The 22,809-nt window shown below is 42.2% G+C and overlaps 1 protein-coding gene across 1 annotated transcript in view; it reads left to right on the plus strand.

Annotated features, from left to right (window-relative positions):
* STARD7 (StAR related lipid transfer domain containing 7) overlaps positions 1–22,395 on the plus strand; it is a 35,106-nt gene extending 12,711 nt beyond the window's left edge. The window contains exons 5-9 of the mRNA XM_037807538.1: positions 1,684–1,794; positions 1,873–1,955; positions 10,241–10,340; positions 19,613–19,697; positions 20,503–22,395. Of these exons, the coding sequence (XP_037663466.1) occupies positions 1,684–1,794; positions 1,873–1,955; positions 10,241–10,340; positions 19,613–19,697; positions 20,503–20,687 (564 nt within the window). The 3' untranslated portion in view covers positions 20,688–22,395. The remainder of the gene's footprint in view (positions 1–1,683; positions 1,795–1,872; positions 1,956–10,240; positions 10,341–19,612; positions 19,698–20,502) is intronic.
* The last annotated feature ends 414 nt before the right edge of the window (positions 22,396–22,809 follow it).

A 22,809-nucleotide genomic window follows, 5' to 3' on the forward strand; every position in this document is an offset into this window, starting at 1 on the left:
GACTGTAAACAACCCCAGTGTCCATCAACAGATGAATGGACAAGTTGTGGTCTCTTCAGACAGTGGAGCGCTGCTTGGCTGTGAGAAGAAGCAGTCTCCGGCTGTACACAGTAAACATGGAGTGTTTTCAGAAGCATCACGCTGAGCCAGAGAAGCCAGGCTGGAGAAGTCACATTGTAGGAGTCAGTTTAAAAAGTGTAGCAACCTGTGAAACTAATCAATGGCAAGTCTTGCCCTTTTTTCCTCCCTTAACAGTGTCCTTGCAGAGGAGATGTTTTGAGTTTTTTTCCACTTTTTATTTGGATATCATTTCAAACTAACAGAAAAGTTGCCAGAGTAGAAATAGCATAAAAAACATTCCTCCTGGGAGGGGAGTGGTATTTAAAATAAAAATGAAAAAGTAGGGGTAGAATCACCCAGAATTACACAATAATTTTTTTTCTCCTTCCTGGATTTTCCTTTGTGTTGCTGGACTCGCAGTAACTAGTTTGTCGACTGTAACACCCACCAGTAATACTCAAGTACCCGCTTTCCCCTGGGCACTGAAATTGTCAAGTTGCGTTGAATTTTTGTTGGTTTGGATGTGTATGATCATGTCTGCCATAATTTGAAATGCTTACATTATTGTTGATGCCAGCATTTTTTTTTAATTCAGTTTTATTAAGATATATTCATATACCATGCGGTCGTACAAAGCGTACATTCAGTTGTTCACAGTACCATTATATAGTTGTGCATTCATCACGAAAATTAATTTTTGAACATTTTTATTACCACACAAAAATAATAAGAATAAAAATTAAAGTGAAAAAGAACAATTAAAGTAAAAAAGAACACTGGCTGCCCCCACCACCACCACCATTTTTCTACTCATCCATCCATAAACTAGACAAAGGGGAGTGTGGTCCTTATGGCTTTCCCAATCCCATTGTCACCCCTCATAAGCTACATTTTTTTACAATTGTCGAGATTCATGGGTTCTGGGTTGTAGTTTGATAGTTTCAGGTATCCACCACCAGCTACCCCAATTCTTTAGACCTAAAAAGGGTTGTCTATATTGTGCGTAAGAGTGCCCACCAGAGTGACCTCTCGGCTCCTTTTGGAATCTCTCTGCCACTGAAGCTTATTTCATTTCCTTTTACATTCCTCTTTTGGTCAAAAAGATGTCCTCCATCCTGTGATGCCGTGTCTAGATTCCTCCCCGGGAGTCATATTCCACGTTGCCAGGGAGATTCACTCCCCTGGGTGTCTGATCCCACGTACGGGGGGAGGGCAGTGATTTCACCTGCCATGTTGGATGCCAGCATTTTAAAAGAGTATGCTGTATCCATTTCTTTATGTGATGTATCCAACGCATACTTTGGGAATTTTTGTCTATTTACAGCTTTTTAGAATTGTCCCACTCTAATACATCTATTTCATCTATACATCTATTTTCCCCTCATATAACTATTACAGTATTTTTTTACTCTTTTCTTTGGTTTGTCCTTTTTAAGATTCACTTTCAATATAATGATCTGACCTCTTTTAAAAGGATCATCTGCAGTGAACAAACCCAGGTCGGGTCATTGTTACCTCATGTTAAGGCTGTTAGGTTAGAGGCCCGTGTATCCTGAGAGCCTTCTGCCACTTTGTTCTGGATCTCTTGGGGCTTCAGCTTCATTCTCTTCTCCCTTTCTGCAGCTGGACACAGAGTATAGAAAAAAGTGGGACGCCCTGGTAATCAAGCTGGAGGTGGTGGAGAGAGATGCGGTTAGTGGGTCTGAGGTTCTCCACTGGGTGACCCACTTTCCTGTGAGTATCTCTGCTTCTGGCTTTTCTTTTGTCAAGTCCATATGATGCAGAGCTAATACAGGCTCTCCATTTCCTTAGTATCCGATGTACTCACGGGATTATGTTTACGTTCGGCGGTACAGTGTGGACCAGGAAAACAACGTGATGGTGTTGGTGTCCCGGTACGTATGGTTGGCTGTGGCTCTGAGTCCCTTTAGATGTGGCCTTCGTTCGTTTGCGGTGGTGGGAGTGCATGTTCTTGGTGCCTTTGTGAGTTTTCCCACTGGGCTGCCCTGCAGCCAGCACTCCATCCATCCCACGTGGAAGGTGAGTGGTCTGTGGCTGTCTAGGAAGGTTGAGGGGAGATAAGTTTTCAGTTAAAAACATTGCTTCATGCTCCTTAATTTGAGTAATTCTTTAAAAAAGCAACTCTGGAGACTGGTGAGCTGTAAGTTTTAGTTACTCCTCCAGGAAAGTAGGTAAAAAGCCAGGAACTGCGTGGACTGGACACCACAGAGCAATCTGTCTTTGGGCATACTTCATACAACACTCATGAAAACGTGGAACTGCTGAGATCAGCGAAATCTGTAAGTTTTTGCGGCCAGGGGACCCGCGCCCCTCCCTGCCAGGCTCAGTCCCGGGGGAGGAGGGGCTGTCAGCTCCGGGAAGGAGAAGGGAGAACTGCAGTGGCTGCTCTTATCGAAAACTCATTCTACTGATTCAAACTCCAACCATAGATAGACTGAGACCAGACACCAGAGACTCTGAGAGCAGCCAGCCCAGCAGAGAGGAGACAGGCATAGAAAAAAAACAACACGAAAAACTCCAAAATAAAAGCAGAGGATTTTTGGAGTTCTGGTGAACACAGAAAGGGGAAGGGCGGAGCTCAGGCCTTGAGGCGCATATGCAAATCCCGAAGCAAAGCTGATCTCTCTGCCCTGTGCACCTTTCCTTAATGGCCCTGGTTGCTTTGTCTATTAGCATTTCAATAACCCATTAGATCTCTGAGGAGGGCCGTTTTTTTTTTTTGTTTTTTTTTTTTTAAATCCTTTTTGCTTTTTCTAAAACAATTACTCTAAGAAGCTCAATACAGAAAGCTTCAAAGAATTGCAATTTGGGCACATCAAGTCAAGAGCAGAACTAAGAGAGCTCTGAGACAAAAGGCAATAATCCAGTGGCTGAGAAAATTCACTAAACAACACAACTTCCCAAGAAAAGGGGGGTGTCTGCTCACAGCCACCATCCTGGTGGACAGGAAACACTCCTGCCCATCGCCAGCCCCATAGCCCAGAGCTGCCCCAGACAACCCAGTGTGACGGAAGTGCTTCAAATAACAGGCACACACCACAAAACTGGGCGTGGACATTAGCCTTCCCTGCAACCTCAGCTGAATGTCCCAGAGCTGGGAAGGTGGAGCAGTGTGAATTAACAAAGCCCCATTCAGCCATCATTTGAGCAGACTGGGAGCCTCCCTACACAGCCCAGCAGCCCAGAACTGCCCTGGGGGGACAGCACTCACCTGTGACATAGCACAGTCATCCCTCAACAGAGGACCCGGGGTGCACAGCCTGGAAGAGGGGCCCACTTGCAAGTCTCAGGAGCCATACGCCAATACCAAAGACTTGTGGGTCAGTGGCAGAGACAAACTGTGGCAGGACTGAACTGAAGGATTAGACTATTGCAGCAGCTTTAAAACTCTAGGATCATCAGGGAGATTTGATTGTTAGGGCCACCCCCCCTCCCCGACTGCCCAGAAACACGCCCCACATACAGGGCAGGCAACACCAACTACACACGCAAGCTTGGTACACCAATTGGGCCCCACAAGACTCACTCCCCCACTCACCAAAAAGGCTAAGCAGGGGAGATCTGGCTTGTGGAGAACAGGTGGCTCGTGGACGCCACCTGCTGGTTAGTTAGAGAAAGTGTACTCCACGAAGCTGTAGATCTGATAAATTAGAGATAAGGACTTCAATAGGTCTACAAACCCTAAAAGAACCCTATCAAGTTCAGCAAATGCCACGAGGCCAAAAACAACAGAAAATTATAAAGCATATGAAAAAAACCAGACGATATGGATAACCCAAGCCCAAGCACCCAAATCAAAAGACCAAAAGAGACACAGCACCTAGAGCAGCTACTCAAAGAACTAAAGATGAACAATGAGACCATAGTACGGGATATGAAGGAAATCAAGAAGACCCTAGAAGAGCATAAAGAAGACATTGCAAGACTAAATAAAAAAATGGATGATCTTATGGAAATTAAAGAAACTGTTGACCAAATTAAAAAGATTCTGGACACTCATAGTACAAGACTAGAGGAAGTTGAACAACAAATCAGTGACCTGGAAGATGACAGAATGGAAAATGAAAGCATAAAAGAAAGAATGGGGAAAAAAATTGAAAAAACTCGAAATGGACCTCAGGGATATGATAGATAATATGAAACGTCCGAATATAAGACTCATTGGTGTCCCAGAAGGGGAAGAAAAGGGTAAAGGTCTAGGAAGAGTATTCAAAGAAATTGTTGGGGAAAACTTCCCAAATCTTCTAAACAACATAAATACACAAATCATAAATGCTCAGCGAACTCCAAATAGAATAAATCCAAAAAAAACCCACTCCGAGACATATACTGATCACACTGTCAAACACGAAAGAGAAGGAGCAAGTTCTGAAAGCAGCAAGAGAAAAGCAATTCACCACATACAAAGGAAACAGCATAAGACTAAGTAGTGACTACTCAGCAGCCACCATGGAGGCGAGAAGGCAGTGGCACGATATATTTAAAATTCTGAGTGAGAAAAATTTCCAGCCAAGAATACTTTATCCAGCAAAGCTCTCCTTCAAATTTGAGGGAGAGCTTAAATTTTTCACAAACAAATGCTGAGAGAATTTGCTAACAAGAGACCTGCCCTACTGGAGATACTAAAGGGAGCCCTACAGACAGAGAAACAAAGACAGGACAGAGAGACTTGGAGAAAGGTTCAGTACTAAAGAGATTCGGTATGGGTACAATAAAGGATATTAATAGAGAGAGGGAAAAATATGGCAAACATAAACCAAAGGATAAGATGGCCGATTCAAGAAATGCCTTCACGGTTATAACGTTGAATGTAAATGGATTAAACTCCCCAATTAAAAGATATAGATTCGCAGAATGGATCAAAAAAAATGAACCATCAATATGTTGCATACAAGAGACTCATCTTAGACACAGGGACACAAAGAAACTGAAAGTGAAAGGATGGAAAAAAATATTTCATGCAAGCTACAGCCAAAAGAAAGCAGGTGTAGCAATATTAATCGCAGATAAAATAGACTTCAAATGCAGGGATGTTTTGAGAGACAAAGAAGGCCACTACATACTAATAAAAGGGGCAATTCAGCAAGAAGAAATAACAATCATAAATGTCTATGCACCCAATCAAGGTGCCACAAAATACATGAGAGAAACACTGGCAAAACTAAAGGAAGCAATTGATGTTTCCACAATAATTGTGGGAGACTTCAACACATCACTCTCTCCTATAGATAGATCAACCAGACAGAAGACCAATAAGGAAATTGAAAACATAAACAATCTGATAAATGAATTAGATTTAACAGACATCTACAGGACATTACATCCCAAATCACCAGGATACACATACTTTTCTAGTGCTCATGGAACTTTCTCCAGAATAGATCATAGGCTGGGACATAAAACAAGCCTCAATAAATTTAAAAAGATTGAAATTATTCAAAGCACATTCTCTGACCACAGTGGAATACAATTAGAAGTCAATAACCATCAGAGACTTAGAAAATTCACAAATACCTGGAGGTTAAACAACACACTCCTAAACAATCAGTGGGTTAAAGAAGAAATAGCAAGAGAAATTGCTAAATATATAGAGACGAATGAAAATGAGAACACAACATACCAAAACCTATGGGATGCAGCAAAAGCAGTGCTAAGGGGGAAATTTATAGCACTAAACGCATATATTAAAAAGGAAGAAAGAGCCAAAATCAAAGAACTAATGGATCAACTGAAGAAGCTAGAAAATGAACAGCAAACCAATCCTAAACCAAATACAAGAAAAGAAATAACAAGGATTAAAGCAGAAATAAATGACATAGAGAACAAAAAAACAATAGAGAGGATAAATATCACCAAAAGTTGATTCTTTGAGAAGATCAACAAGATTGACAAGCCCCTAGCTAGACTGACAAAATCAAAAAGAGAGAAGACCCATATAAACAAAATAATGAATGAAAAAGGTTGCATAACTGCAGATCCCGAAGAAATTAAAAAAATTATAAGAGGATACTATGAACAACTGTATGGCAACAAACTGGATAATGTAGAGGAAATGGACAATTTCCTGGAAACATATGAACAACCTAGACTGACCAGAGAAGAAATAGAAGACCTCAACCAACCCATCACAAGCAAAGAGATCCAATCAGTCATCAAAAATCTTCCCACAAATAAATGCCCAGGGCCAGATGGCTTCACAGGGGAATTCTACCAAACTTTCCAGAAAGAACTGACACCAATCTTACTCAAACTCTTTCAAAACATTGAAAAAAATGGAAGACTACCTAACTCATTTTATGAAGCTAACATCAATCTAATACCAAAACCAGGCAAAGATGCTACAAAAAAGGAAAACTACCGGCCAATCTCCCTAATGAATATAGATGCAAAAATCCTCAACAAAATACTTGCAAATCGAATCCAAAGACACATTAAAAAAATCATACACCATGACCAAGTGGGGTTCATTCCAGGCATGCAAGGATGGTTCAACATAAGAAAAACAATCAGTGTATTACAACACATTAAAAACTCGAAAGGGAAAAATCAATTGATCATCTCAATAGATGCTGAAAAAGCATTTGACAAAATCCAACATCCCTTTTTGATAAAAACACTTCAAAAGGTAGGAATTGAAGGAAACTTCCTCAACATGATAAAGAGCATATATGAAAAACCCACAGCCAGCATAGTACTCAATGGTGAGAGACTGAAAGCCTTCCCTCTAAGATCAGGAACAAGACAAGGATGCCCGCTGTCACCACTGTTATTCAACATTGTGCTGGAAGTGCTAGCCAGGGCAATCCGGCAAGACAAAGAAATAAAAGGCATCCAAATTGGAAAAGAAGAAGTAAAACTGTCATTGTTTGCAGATGATATGATCTTATATCTAGAAAACCCTGAGAAATCAACGATACACCTACTAGAGCTAATAAACAAATTTAGCAAAGTAGCGGGATACAAGATTAATGCACATAAGTCAGTAATGTTTCTATATGCTAGAAATGAACAAACTGAAGAGACACTCAAGAAAAAGATACCATTTTCAATAGCAACTAAAAAATCAAGTACCTAGGAATAAACTTAACCAAAGATGTAAAAGACCTATACAAAGAAAACTACATAACTCTACTAAAAGAAATAGAAGGGGACCTTAAAAGATGGAAAAATATTCCATGTTCATGGATAGGAAGGCTAAATGTCATTAAGATGTCAATTCTACCCAAATTCATCTACAGATTCAATGCAATCCCAATCAAAATTCCAACAACCTACTTTGCAGACTTGGAAAAGCTAGTTATCAAATTTATTTGGAAAGGGAAGATGCCTCGAATTGCTAAAGACACTCTAAAAAAGAAAAACGAAGTGGGAGGACTTACACTCCCTGACTTTGAAGCTTATTATAAAGCCACAGTTGCCAAAACATCATGGTACTGGCACAAAGATAGACATATAGATCAATGGAATCGAATTGAGAATTCAGAGATAGACCCTCAGATCTATGGCCGACTCATCTTTGATAAGGCCCCCAAAGTCACCGAACTGAGCCATAATGGTCTTTTCAACAAATGGGGCTGGGAGAGTTGGATATCCATATCCAAAAGAATGAAAGAGGACCCCTACCTCACCCCCTACACAAAAATTAACTCAAAATGGACCAAAGATCTCAATATAAAAGAAAGTACCATAAAACTCCTAGAAGATAATGTAGGAAAACATCTTCAAGACCTTGTATTAGGAGGCCACTTCCTAGACTTTACACCCAAAGCACAAGCAGCAAAAGAGAAAATAGATAAATGGGAACTCCTCAAGCTTAGAAGTTTCTGCACCTCAAAGGAATTTCTCAAAAAGGTAAAGAGGCAGCCAACTCAATGGGAAAACATTTTTGGAAACCATGTATCTGACAAAAGACTGATATCTTGCATATACAAAGAAATCCTACAACTCAATGACAATAGTACAGACAGCCCAATTATAAAATGGGCAAAAGATATGAAAAGACAGTTCTCTAAAGAGGAAATACAAATGGCCAAGAAACACATGAAAAAATGTTCAGCTTCACTAGCTATTAGAGAGATGCAAATTAAGACCACAAGGAGATACCATCTAACACCGGTTAGAATGGCTGCCATTAAACAAACAGGAAACTACAAATGCTGGAGGGGATGTGGAGAAATTGGAACTCTTATTCACTGTTGGTGGGACTGTATAATGGTTCAGCCACTCTGGAAGTCAGTCTGGCAGTTCCTTAGAAAACTAGATATAGAGTTACTATTCGATCCAGCGATTGCACTTCTCGGTATACACCCAGAAGGTCGGAAAGCAGTGAGACGAACAGATATCTGCACGCCAATGTTCATAGCAGCATTATTCACAATTGCCAAGAGATGGAAACAACCCAAATGTCCTTCAACAGATGAGTGGATAAATAAAATGTGGTATATACACACGATGGAATACTACGCGGCAGTAAGAAGGAACGATCTGGTGAAACATATGACAACATGGATGAACCTTGAAGACATAATGCTGAGCGAAATAAGCCAGGCACAAAAAGAGAAATATTATATGCTACCACTAATGTGAACTTTGAAAAAGGTAAAACAAATGGTTTATAATGTAGAATGTAGGGGAACTAGCAGTAGAGAGCAATTAAGGAAGGGGGAACAATAATCCAAGAAGAACAGATAAGCTATTTAACGTTCTGGGGATGCCCAGAAATGACTATGGTCTGTTAATTTCTGATGGATGTAGTAGGAACAAGTTCACTGAAATGTTGCTATATTATGTAACTTTCTTGGGGTAAAGTAGGAACCTGTTGGAAGTTAAGCAGTTATCTTAGGTTAGTTGTCTTTTTCTTACTCCCTTGTTATGGTCTCTTTGAAATGTTCTTTTATTGTATGTTTGTTTTCTTTTTAACTTTTTTTTTCATACAGTTGATTTAAAAAAGAAGGGAAAGTTAAAAAAAAAAAGAAAAAAGACAAATAAGGAAAAAAAAAAAAAAAGATGTAGTGCCCCCTTGAGGAGCCTGTGGAGAATGCAGGGGTATTCGCCTACCCCACCTCCATGGTTGCTAACATGACCACAGACATAGGGGACTGGTGGTTTGATGGGTTGAGCCCTCTACCATAAGTTTTACCCTTGGGAAGACGGTTGCTGCAAAGGAGAGGCTAGGCCTCCCTGTATTTGTGCCTAAGAGTCTCCTCCTGAATGCCTCAGATGTGGCCCTCTCTCTCTGGCTAAGCCAACTTGAAAGGTGAAATCACTGCCCTCCCCCCTACGTGGGATCAGACACCCAGGGAAGTGAATCTCCCTGGCAACGTGGAATATGACTCCCGGGGAGGAATGTAGACCCGGCATCGTGGGATGGAGAACATCTTCTTGACCAAAAGGGGGATGTGAAAGGAAATGAAATAAGCTTCAGTGGCAGAGAGATTCCAAAACGAGCCGAGAGATCACTCTGGTGGGCACTCTTACGCACACTTTAGACAACCTTTTTTAGGTTCTAAAGAATTGGGGTAGCTGGTGGTGGATACCTGAAACTATTAAACTACAACCCAGAACCCATGAATCTCGAAGACAGTTGTATAAAAATGTAGCTTATGAGGGGTGACAGTGGGATTGGGGAAGCCATAAGGACCACACTCCACTTTGTCTAGTTTATGGATGGATGTGTAGAAAAGTAGGGGAAGGAAACAAACAGACAAAGGTACCCAGTGTTCTTTTTTACTTCAATTGCTCTTTTTCACTCTAATTATTATTCTTGTTATTTTTGTGTGTGTGCTAATGAAGGTGTCAGGGATTGATTTAGGTGATGAATGTACAACTATGTAATGGTACTGTAAACAATCGAAAGTACAATTTGTTTTGTATGACTGCGTGGTATGTGAATATATCTCAATAAAATGATGATTAAAAAATTAAAAAAAAAAAAAAAAAAGCAACTCTGGCTTCCTCAGCACAAAGCCTGGTGAGACATGGCTCACCCTAGGAGCTCGCTTCATTTTTAGAACTTAGATTGTGTTTGTCTTGGTGACTCCACTGTTTTGTTTACTTGAAAAATTAGAGCCACCTTTTTAGGTCTTTTCCTTATCTCAGCTCCTGTATTGTTTTCTATATAGACTTTACCAAAAGTTTGCCCAACCTCTCTCCTTATCAGAGCCGTGGAGCACCCCAGTGTGCCCGAGTCTCCAGAATTCGTCAGGGTCAGATCATATGAATCCCAAATGGTTATCCGTCCCCACAAGTCATTTGATGAGGTGAGTTTTACGTCATCTAAGAATGCCTTTCATCTGCATTTGGGAGGGGGCGAGTCACTGTAGGGCAACATGGTGTGCGTCAGAATCCACTAGAGCTTGCTGGGCCCATCTCAAAGTTTTGGATTCAGCAGGTCTGGGGTGCAGAGTTGCATTTTTGCAAGTTCCCAGATGAGGAACCCACACTTGAGCCTCTGCTGAAGGGTGATTCACTTGGAAGGTCCCCAGGACCTGATGACAGTCCATCAGGTCTCTTTTGCTGGGAGATGGTTATCAGCCCATCATTGGAACATTCTTCAGTTATTAGAGCAAACATCTCCGTCAGATTTTCGCTACAATGGGCAGTGCACTTCAGACCTTGCTGGCCTTGTCTGACAAGTGGGGGGGCTGGATGGATGCAACATGTGTTGACGCCAGTGGTTGCCGTTCTTGGTTTTGTTTCACTTTATAATGACTTTGTTTCTCCTGATCAGATTTGTTTGTTTCAGAGCCGTATGGACTGTGTTCTAGTATGGTTTTGTTGTTCTCATTAAATTATTTTATTTTACCATCTGAGGAGGGACTTACAAATATGACAAACAGTGGTTGATCGCAATCAAAATAGTGTTTGACTTTTTTTAAATGGGGGACCAGTGTCTACTTCTGTGCTATTTTTAGAGCAGTATTTTTCAGTCCATGGACTGTTGTTCATTAGTGGAAGATAAAATTAATTTAGTGGATTATGACAGGCTTTAAAAAAAAGAAAAAGAGAATAGAATACAAACTGAGTGTATCTGACACCGTAAGGGTATTCCAGGAAACTTTTGTTTGGTTACATGTGTACGTGTGTGTGTGTGTGTGTGTGTGAATGACAGAGTGAGAGAACTGGATTACAATGTTAAAAAAGATTATTTACTATGAGTTGTGGTTAAAAATGTTTTAAAGATCTTATTTTAGAAGATAAAAAAGAAGTGAGGCTGCTATCAATGGTTACTTTTACGAAGGATATACTGGGTTAAGCTGGGGACAGTGTGGGAGGAAGACCTAAGTTTTACTTTTTTTTAAAATCATATTTTTTGTTGTAGAATATAACGTATATACATAGAAGTGACAATTTTCCAAGTGCAGTTTAATAAGTAGAGAGCAAATTTCAAAGAATGTTATGGGTTACAGTTCCATAGTTTCAGTTGTTTCCTTATTGTGAAACGCAACATATACACAAAAAGGTATCTTTCAAAGTATGATTTAACAAGTAGTTATATAGGAAATTTCCAAAAATGTTAAGAGTTACAGCACCATAGTTTCAGTTATTTCCTTATTGTGAAATGACATACATACAAAAAGATAACTTTCAAATTACAATTAAACAAGTACTATAGAAAAAATTGCAAAGGATGATTACATGTGTACGTGTGTGTGTGTGTGTGAGAGTGAATGAGAGGGAGAGAACTGGATTACAGTGATAGCAGCCTCACTTCTTTTCTGTCTTCTAAACTAAGATCTTTAAAACATTTTTAACCACAACCCATAGTAAATTGCTATGGGTTACAGTTCCGCCATTTCAATTCTCTTCTTCTAGTCATTGTAATACCCTAGCAACTAAGAAAAAGAAAATTATATAGAGATTCAGTATTCATAATCCTCTGTTAAATTCCATCTTGTCGGTTGCTACCCCTTCCTCTAGTTTAATCACTTTCCCGAACTTCGGGGACATTAGGCAATGACCACAACTTGCTCATGTTGAAAAGGAGTGTTGCCTTCATGCGAAAAGGGGACACATCTGGTTGATGTTCATAAAGAAGCTATTGCCTCTGGGTTTTGGGACTTAGCTGTCATAGGAGTTCTCTGAAGGATTTAAGTTTCTGAAGAATAAACCTAGTTATTAAAACTTTATAGAGTCTCACTTAGGGATCTGGGTATTCTTTAGGGTTTTCGGGACCACTGTTGACTTGGGCTTATCATACTGCGGTCATTTGGCATATCTAGTGAAGCTTGCATAGGAGTAACCTCCAGGACAGCCTCTTGACTCTTTCTCAATCCCTCGATGCCAGGGTCAGGCTCATTCCTGAAATCAGTGTCCCGTATCGCCAGGGAGACTCACTTGCTTGGGGGGGGGGGGGTGTCCTATCCCACATCAGGGGGAGGGTGATGGATTTATTTGCAGAGTTAGGCTTAGCAAGAAAAAGTCCACATTTGAGCAACAAAAGATATTCTCTGGACGTGACTCCTAGGCATTATAGGTGGGCTTAGGCTCTGCTGTACAACCATAAATTTCACAAGAGCAAGCCTCAGAAACAAGGGCTTGACTTATAAAGTAGGGGGTTCCTAAGTTCACATAGTATATGTTATAGCCATGATAATCCTTCCACAGCTCACATTATCATCACTTAGTTGTACAGTCCTCATCACTCTCCGTTTTAAACAATTCTCATGACCCAAAACACCTTGTAGCTCTTTTCAGCCCTTATTTGTCCCTAGTGTTTGTGTGGTACTAAAGTATTCCTATTAATTATGGTCCCTAGTATGCTATAGGTAGATTTTTCCCACATACCCTTCTGTTGTCAACTCTCTGTACCAGTGTCATACCTTAGAAGTATATCATGCAAGCACCCATCTATATTTGTGGTGTTGATCTGTGGATACACGCCTTTAAACAACCCCTTTCAATCCTATTCACCTTCAGTACAGCTCTGATACTTATAATCCTGTTAACAAACAATTATCATCCCTATCCATTCCCATATCTTTGAATTCACCGTCATTAACATATCTGAACACATTAGATGATCATTCACTCTTCATTAGCTTCTATTATTAGGTCCCCAATATTCTACATTGTAAGGCATTGATTTTACATTGTTCGGGGAGTTCATAGTAGTAGTAACATGCAGTATCTCTCCTTTTGTGTCTGACTTATTTCTCTCAGCATTATATCTTCAAGGTTCATCCATGTTGTCATATGTTTCAGGACCTTGTTCCTTCTTCCTGCTGTATAGTGTTCCATCATATGTATACACCACATTTTGTTTATCCACTCATCTGTTGAAGGGCACTTGGATTGTTTCCATTTCTTGGCAAATGTGAATAATGCTGCTGTCAACATCGGTGTACAAATGTCTGTTTGTGTCACTGCTTTCAAATCTTTTGAGTATATACTAAGAAGTGGAATTACTGCATTGTAGAGTAATTTGATATCTAGTTTTCTGAGAAACCTCCCAACTGTCTTCCACAGCGCCTGTACCATTATACAGGCCACCAGCAGTAAATAAGAGTTCCAGTTTCTCCACATTCTCTCCAGCATTTATTGTTTCCTGTTTGTTTAATGTCACCCGTTCTTACTGGTGTGAGGTGGTTATCTGATGTGGTTTTGATTTGCATTTCCCTAATAGCTAATGAAGATGAACATTTTTTCATGTTTTTTTTAGCCATTTGTATGTTCTCTTTGGAAAAATACCTTTTCGTATCTTTTACCCATTTTATAATTGGGCTGTTTGTATTATTGTTGTTGAGTTGTAGGATTTCATTATATATATATCCGTCTGTTATCAGATATATGGTTTCCAAATACTGTCTCCCATTGCATTGGCTGCCTCTTTAGCTTTTTGACAAAGTCTTTTGAGGCACAGAAGCTTTTGGTTTTGAGGAGTTCCAATTTATCTATTTTTTCTTCCGTTGCTTGTGCTTTGAGTGTATTAAGTTTCACTTTATTCCCTTATGTTGTGTTTGACTTTTGAAATTTGGACCTTGTCTTTGTATTACCTATTTGAAAAAAATAATGACTGGGTTCCAGCCTTTCTGCCTCTGGAAACAATGACCATGAAACAGCTAAATGCAGAGTGTGTTGCATTTAGTAGGTACATGAGAAATACTTCCTTCAGCTGCGGTGGGGCTACAACGGGAATTGTGAATGTAACTTTTCAGTATATCTATGGTAATCTCTTAAGAAAAAGGTAGCACTTGAGTTGGGCCTTGATAAGAGGCAGACTGTGGATATGTAGAAGACATCAAGACGGGCAGTGGAGGTAGAAGACAGGAATCAAGCAAAGAAAAAGACAGTAGTGAGCCCCAGGTGTGCTGAGAGTCTCACGATTAGAGAGGAAGGTAGAGGTTGGGGACTGGTTACATAAGGGGCCAATTACATTGACCATACATGGGGAGGCAACTGGAAGGCACTGGAAGTGGTTAATTCTGTGTCTTGAGTCTCTTGTAAATCAGTCACCCCCTCCTGCTTTCTCCTTGTTGTCCCCTGAAGTATTGCAGTTGGTTGGGAAGCAGGGCTCTTTGTGCCGGGCCTGGTGGCTGTGACCCACGCTGTCCACAGGGTCTTGTAGCTCCCGGCCCCTGTGTGCCTGGGTGTTGGTTGTGGGGTCTGGAGGTGTGCACAGATCAGGCTTTTTGTTTGTTTTGGGTAAGCCGAGTTTATCAGGAGGCAATGATGTCTGATTGTTCCTTTGTGAATTGAGAAGTTACTATCGCTTAGATCCATTGTTTCACAAGAAGTTAAAAATGTTGATTTTATAATATCTTCATTCTTCATTTATTTCATTTATTACCTGGAATATTTTAGAGAAAAATATTCTCAGCAACTATTTGGTTTCCTGTGGTTCATATAGGAAAGGCAAATAAGAGAAAAGCTTGATTAATTTCCTTTATTTACTGGTTTTCAAAGTAGTGAGTTTGTCCCTCTGTCCCTTCAACTAGGCATTCTCCAAAGGTAAAGTTTAGGGTTTGGGTTTTTTTCTTTGTAATAAAAAAGAAAATATTAGAAACTCACAGTTTTTAAACATATTTAGTTAGTTTTAATCCATTATAGTTATTCTTCTGATGTTCAGATTGTCCCATTTTGGGCCATTGGGAGCCTGTCCGAGTTGGCGCAAGACCTGGAGGCCTTCTTGCTCCCGGTTCATCTGGTTTATTTCTAGCCCCAGACCTGAAAATTAGCATTCGTTAGGGAGCCCTGGTTCCTTTTAGTAGAAACTGGTTGGAGTTCTGTGTTTGTGTGTCTTTGTGTTTATTTATTTTAAAATTATGGTAAAATATATGTAACATAAAAATCATTTTAAACCTTTTTAAGTGAACAGTTTAGTGACATTAAGTACATTGACAATCTTATGTAACTTTCACCACTGTTTACAGAACATGTTCATCATCCCAAACAACAGAAACTCGTACCCATTACTCAGTAACTCCCCATTTCCCCCATACCCCAATCCTGGTAACCACTGTTCTGCTTTCTGTCTCCATGAATTTACTTTTTCTGAGTCTTTCATATAAGAGAAATAATACAATATTTGTCTTTTGTGTCTGGCTTGTTTCCTTCAACAGGCTGTCTTCAAGGTTCATCCATGTTGTAGCATGTAAGGAAGGATTTATTTCTGCCATGTGGCTGTTGGTTTTCTCTGTGTTGCATGTTTTTTGTTCCTCAGTTACTCCATTGCTGCCTTTTTTGTATTTAGTTGGTTTGTAGTGTACTATTTTGATTCCCTTCTTCTTTCCTCTTCTCTGTGTGTTTTAGTTATTTTCTTAACGGTTACCTTTAAATTACAGTTAACATGTTAAACTAATAACAGCCTCGTTTGGCTAGTAGCAATCTAGTTTCAATAGTATACAAATGCTCTATTCCAATGTTCTTTCCTTCCCCCTTTATATCGTTACTGCCTCAGGTTACTATGTGCTCATTGACATAGATTTTAATTACTGTTTTACACATTTGTCTTTTAAGTCCTATGGGGGAGAAATAGATACCAACGAAAAACTGAATTAATACAGGATTTTATATTTACCTATGTAGATACCTTTACCTGGATTTTTTTATTTCTTCTTACGGCTTCGAGTTACTGTCTAGTGTCATTTTATTTCAGCCTGAAGGAGTCCCATTAGCATTTCTTGTAGGGCAGGGCTTCTGCTAATATTTCTTTCAGCTTTTGTTTAGCTGTAAATGTCTTAATTTCTACTTCATTAAAAAAAATTTCTTTGTTAGAGAAGTTGTGGGTTTACAGAACAATCATGCATAAAATACAGGATTCCCATTTATCACCGCAACCCAACGCCTTGCATTGGTGTAGAAACTTTGTTACAGTTGATGATCGCACGTGTTTGTAATTGTACTGTTAATTAAATTAAAGTCCACCGTTTAACTTAGGGTTCACTGTGTAGTGCAGTCCATGAATTAAAAAAAAAATTTTATTGTTACCATATATAGTCAATCTTCACATTTCCCCTTTTAATCATATTCAGATATATATTTCAGTGCTGTCAATTGCTTTCACAATGTTATGCTACCATCACCACCATTCATTACCAAAACATCATTCCAAATAGGAACCCTGTACATTTTGAGCCTTGTACTGGTTTGGATATATTATGTCTTCCCAAAAGCCATATTCTTTGATGCAGTCTTGTGAGGGCAGACATTAATCTTTTGACTGTATTTCCATGGAGATGTGAATCAGTCAGCTGTGGGCTGGTCCTTTGATTAAATCATCTCCATGGAGCTATGGACTCCGCCCATTCTGGGTGGGTCTTGATTAAATCACTGGGGTCCTATAAGAGAGAGAGACATTTTGGAGAAGGCCATTGAAAGCTGGTATTTGGAGATGTGGACAGAAGGATGTTTGGAGATGCTAAGCTAAGAGATGCTAGCCCCAAGTTTGCTCTGGAGAAACTAAGAGAGGACCCCAGTTGGTTAGATGCACAGGAGCTAAAGAGGCTGAGAGAGACAAGCCCAGATACATTTTGGAGAAAGAAATGCAACCTGGAAATAGCAGATGCCAGCCATGTACCTTCCCAGCTGACAGAGGTGTTCCGGACACCACCACCCATTCTTCTGTGACTGTATCTTCTTGTTGATGCCTTAGTTTGGACGCTTTTATGGCCATAGGACTGTAAATTTGTAACCAAATAAACCCCCTTTATAAAAGCCAATCCATTTCTGGTATTTTGCATTACAGCAGCATTAGTAAACCAGAACAAGCCTTAACTTCCCATTCTCTATCTGTACCCTGTCCGTTGGCAATCTATATTCTAGATTCTGATTCTATGAGTTTGCTTATTCTAATTGATTCAAATCAGTGAGATCACACAGTATCTGTCCTTTTGTGTCTAGCTTATTTCACTCAACACGATCAGGGTTCATCCACGTTGTTGCATGTGTCAGGACTTAATTTCCTTTTACAGGTGAATAATATTCCATTTTTGTATATACTACATTTTATTTGTTCATCAGTTGATGGAACACTTAGGTTGCGTCTGTCTTCTGGCAGTTGTGAATAATGCCGCTATGAACATCATTGTGCAAATGTCTTCATCTTCCTGGCACCCCTGTCTCCCTGTACCCCTGGGCACACCCCGCTCCAAGGGCGTCTAGGGGCTGCCAGAGCCCCCACTGTGCATCAGCCCTTGTTCTCATGTAACCCTTCTCCTTTGGGTAGGCCCTCATTTTGATTTCCTGTTTGTTTGTCTTGCTTTCTTTTGCACACTGTACATTTTAATATTTTGAAATGTCAACTCTGGGATTTACTCCCTGGGATGTCTGTTTCTTGGTTTTGTAACCAGATGGTGATAAGACAGAGATTTTCTTAGCTTCAGCCCTCTTATCAGGAAGCTCTTCCCAAGGCGAATTCATATGCATGGTTTTCCCTGTCCTACTAGATCTCTGTTTTGTCCTCAACTTTTGCCTGTTAGTTGTTTTGGAGTCCCTTGTTGACAGGAGTTTGGTTGTCACCTCTGTTTCTCAGGAGACGGACCTCCCTCTCCTGGGTATCTGAAACCGGCCGGCCTTTGTCCCAGCCTCTGTAGTTTTTTACACTCTTTTCGTTGTCTGCTTTTGCCTGGAGGGCAGATGCTGGGAGGAAAGGTGGCCCCAAGGAGAACATTCCCAATTCGGTCTTTCTCAGCCAGAACAGAGGCCAGGGACCCACGAACGGGGCCCAGACCGGCTTGAGAGTGCCTTGTGTTAGGGGGTCAAGAAGGGCCCCAACAATTTCTCCTCTGAATTCAGTCCGTAACTGTTCCGACATCTTATTATGCTATTCGTCTGAAGTTCCTAAAGACAACGACTGGTGCCTTTTGGTTTCTTCAGTAGCACCTAGCACAGTGCCAGGCACATAGCAAACATTCAGCTGTATGTCGAGGAAATAAATAAAAAACTGAAACAATCCATTAGGCAGAAAAAAGGAGAAAATGAAGTTTGCTGTGAAGGTGCCATAGTTTAAAGCAGCAGCTTCCAGAGAGCTCTGCCACCCTGGAGTTAGAACCAGTCTACTTTAAAAGACGGGGCGGACATGAAGGTTTATCTCCTACCCCGTCATGTGGCTCCTCTTTGGTTCAGACCTCTCATGGGGTAAGGATACCTGTGTCCTTCCCGGAATCAGACCATGAGAATTCCGTTCTGAAAAGACGGGGGGCCCCTGGCACTGCCATCGGTCTTCTGGTCTACCTGCTCTCGCTGAGTGTGCGAGTGACCTTGGGCAGCTATGTATCAGCCTGTGCTCAGCCTCCTCATCCGTCAGAGGGGACGACGGTACCTGGCTGCAGGTGGTTTAGGCAGTGGAGCTGCTCCTGTTACATAGAGAAAGCTGGAGAAGTGTTTGCTGCTGTCAGTCTTAGTAGTAGGAGTAGTAGTAGTCTTAATACCATTAAATTGCAAACACTGGGGGAATGTTTTGGGGTCCCCAAGACCACCCCCAGATTGGAGATTTGTTCAGAGGACTCATAGGACTTGGCAGTTGCGCTGTGGCTAACATTTATGACAGGGACAGAGTCAAGATACGTGGGCGGATCTTACGGGAAGGAGGAGTGGAGTCTGGAGGGTCCCCCTGCAGCTTCCCACACGCCCCCCCCCACAAGGGACCACAGAGCACACTCCGCCCCCAGCGCAGAAATGCAGCAATGCGTGCGAGGTTTCTGCCCAGGAAGGCCCCTTGGACTCAGCACCCAGGTTTTCATCAGGGCTGGTCACACAGGCACCCTTTGCTTAGCACGTGCCAGACTTGCAGAACCAGAGGGAAAGCAGGGTTCAGCATCACCGCATTGTTAGCCCAGCCCGGCACAGTGAGCCGCCTGCCTCAGGGGCTGCCAGCTGTGGCACCGAGGGCCGGGCTCCCAGACACAGCCGTGGCCTGCATGAGGAGCTTTCCGAGGAGAGCATCCCGGGCTGCCATGGTGACTCCTCTGCACCGAGTAGAACGATAGCCCTCCTGCCCCAGAGTCGCAGCGCAGTTATTCTGTGGTGCCGGGCACTGAGGCTGAGGTGACTCGTTCAGTTACGCTCACCTGTGCTTTCTTCCCTTTTCCAGAACGGCTTCGACTACTTGTTGACCTACAGTGACAATCCGCAGACTGTGTTTCCTCGCTACTGCGTTAGCTGGATGGTCTCCAGTGGTGAGTGGGGACGTGTGAGGAGGGGTCAGGACCTGGACCGAGCATCGGTTTTTCTCTGGCTACCTAGTGGCAGCAGGAAGACTGGTGCTTGCCTTGTGGAGCCCTCCTGGGGAGAATGAACTGTCCTTGAGAGTCCCTTCCTGAATACTGTGAAGACACTGAAGCCTCCAGCTGGGGGGGTGGAGGGAGGAGATTATAGGGTCCCAGAAAGAAACTTGGACCCAGAGAAGAGTTCTAATTCTAAGAACGCTTGTTTTAATGCCTTAAACATGGACTGTGCACATTAGTACTTTTTAAAAATTATTATTAAATTCCTTTTTAGATAGTATTTGGACCATAAAATCTGGCACAGAAAATGTGGTGGGCAAAGGCTACTCCCACAGCTGTAGCTGTACCTTTCCCTTCCCATTGCTTGCCTCAAAAAGCATCCTTGTGTGACTTTCTTTTTCTGGTCATCTATAGGCAGCTTGTCTTGGGGAGAATGGAGAGGGATGGGGTATTTCTGTTTGACGTTTGTCTAAATAAAATTGGCAGCAATTTAGGCTGTGCCCCACTGACAACTAGAAAAAGAAAGTCTTTGGGGACTTGTCTGGCCTGATCAGTACTTGTCAAAGAATCAGAGGTCATGGCTTATTTTCACTCCCTATAAATTCTGGGAGGCAGCTGCTGCTCACAGGTTGTCAGTCAGGCTGTGATCTCTCTCATAAAGAGGAACTAGCTCCCTTCCATCAAAGAAATGAGTCCTTCTGACTTTGATCCTGCTGTTTGTGTGCCAGCCTAACCACATTTTCACCTCCACCAACAGGCATGCCTGATTTCCTGGAGAAGCTGCACACGGCCACTCTGAAAGCCAAGAATATGGAAATCAAAGTAAAGGACTACATCTCGGCTAAGCCTCTGGAAATGGGTGGTGAAGCCAAGTCCACTGCCCAGCCCTCTGAGAGGAAGAGTGAGGGCAGTCGGGGCCCTGCCCGCATCGAGTATGCCTGAGAGCTTCGGGAGAAGGCGGCATGGGCTGCTTCTACCCCGTCTCAGTCCCGTATCACTTTGCTACGGAACGGGGACAAGGCCGTGAATTAGACGGTATCTGCTGTGACCACCAGAGCAAGATAATTTAGAGACTGGTGTCTGACTTCATTCAGAGCCCTACTGCTCTTGATCAAAACATGGAGAAGAAGAAGGCATGCAGGGGACATCGTCATAGTCTCAGGCCAGGCATTTTGAAATTCAGTATTTCACTGAGCTAATCCAGAACAAACTTCTCACCTGAAGCCAGAAGGGGACAACTTCCATTTGCTTCCTCTGAGTAGTTTCCTCTGCCAACATTCCAATTCCCACTCGGTTCTGCCATGCTTTGGATTTCCTTCAGTTCTGAATGTGCAACTGGAAAGCGTTGGCTGGTTGAGTCTTCAAGGACAGGTTTTGGGGTGTTTTCCTGGTAACAGGCTGTGGGTGTGGTGGATGTAAAGGGTCACTGTGCAGTGTAAGTGCCTTGTCCTTCCCTCGTTTCAGTCTCTAGGGACATAACATTTGTACAGGAAATACCCCTCCTCACTTCTCAGATGTCACTACCACCCACTGACACCCTAACCCGTGGAGGTGTCCTCTGCACCCGGCCGGCTGTTTTATATGCACACACCGTATTCAGGTGGTGCGTTGCCTCCTTCCTGTCTTTGCCCCACTTAGCAAGAGCACTGGAAGCAAATCCTCTCAGGCATTTCTGTGTTTTCAGTGGTTAGAAGGATCAGTGGAGATGCTGAAAACAGCACATTTATATTTAGTGTTGTGTTTTTAATCTTTGTATCAAAAAGAAGGAATTAGGGAGTTGGATGGGATTTCTTTGATTCCAGTGTTACTTTTCACACTTCAGGTTTGCCTCGATGCTGAGGACTCGTCCTCTCAGAGGCTGGAGGCAGAGGAGTGGGCGCACGCCTCCCTCCAAGCCCCCAGAGCCATAGGTCGATGGGGAGAGGGTAGATGTGATCTTGCCCCAATACTAACACGATGGGGATGTGATTTATGACCCTCTTGCTTCTCTGAAAAGGTTTTCCTCCTCCCTTCACAGCTGAAAATAAAAATAAGCTGTGCTGTTCCTAAGAGGTCATAGTCAGATGGTGTCAGCTTGGCTTAGCTGGTTTTCCTTCAGGTCATGCCACAGTCTGTTGAGAATAGGGATCAGTTTTAAATCTGCTTCCCTTCCTTTTTTTCCTAGAATTTAAAAGGCAGGATTTTCCTTTTGTCCCTGCTTGCTATCCTTTTGTGGCCCTGAAAAAGGGACTTAAACTTGAAACTAACTTAAACCTCTCTTTGACCTTCTTATTGCCTGTTAAATTTTGTGCCAAGGAAGTGACTGCCCCAGTGCTTCAATCTGTTGCCCTCTCTGAGTCGTTGGCAGAGCAGAGAGATGTACTGAGAGGCCCGTCTTCTTTTCCATGGTCATTTCTCTCTTCTGATCCCCAGGTCCTTACAGAACACTCCTGGGTCATGTCCAAATTGGGCACCCACGGTTGTTGGCACGTGGGTGGGTGTGCACGAGGGGGTGTGTGTGGCAGGTACTGAGGAGTCGGGTGTGGCTCCGTGTTCTGATTCGCGGCGGTTTGACTCTACTTACGGTCCGTCTGTATAGTCATGTGTCGTCATAATCTCACTCCTAACTGTGACATTTTTATCAAACGTGTGAATAAATACGTAAAGATTAGTACCAAAGAGCATTTGTCTGGGGAAATCAGGGTATTTGGCTTCCTTCTTCCCAATCAGAAGAGGGTTTCTGCTCAGTGAGAGCGTGGGGGGCATCGGGCTTGGGAGTTAGGGGCTGGCGCAGTGCTGAGCCTTGTCCAGACTGTGAGCCCTTTTGCAGGTGACCAGTGCGGCAGCTGAAAATAAGCCCCTATTCCCACGCCCTTGTCTTGATCTGCTGACCCACACCCTTTGCTTTTAAAGAAGGGTTGGGTGGGAGGGAATAGTAGTAGAGGTTTGCAGACAGCAAAACTTCTGAGTGCGTCAGGAGAGAAGGGAGGGGACTCGAGCAACACACAGTGCAACGGAGTCCTTGTCAGGGGGAGGGGGTGAGCTCAAAACCCACTCTGCGTGGTGGGAAACAGGGCTGGACTGA

The sequence above is a fragment of the Choloepus didactylus genome, chromosome 17, assembly GCF_015220235.1.
Source record: "Choloepus didactylus isolate mChoDid1 chromosome 17, mChoDid1.pri, whole genome shotgun sequence".
In the NCBI taxonomy this organism is placed as follows: domain Eukaryota; kingdom Metazoa; phylum Chordata; class Mammalia; order Pilosa; family Megalonychidae; genus Choloepus; species Choloepus didactylus.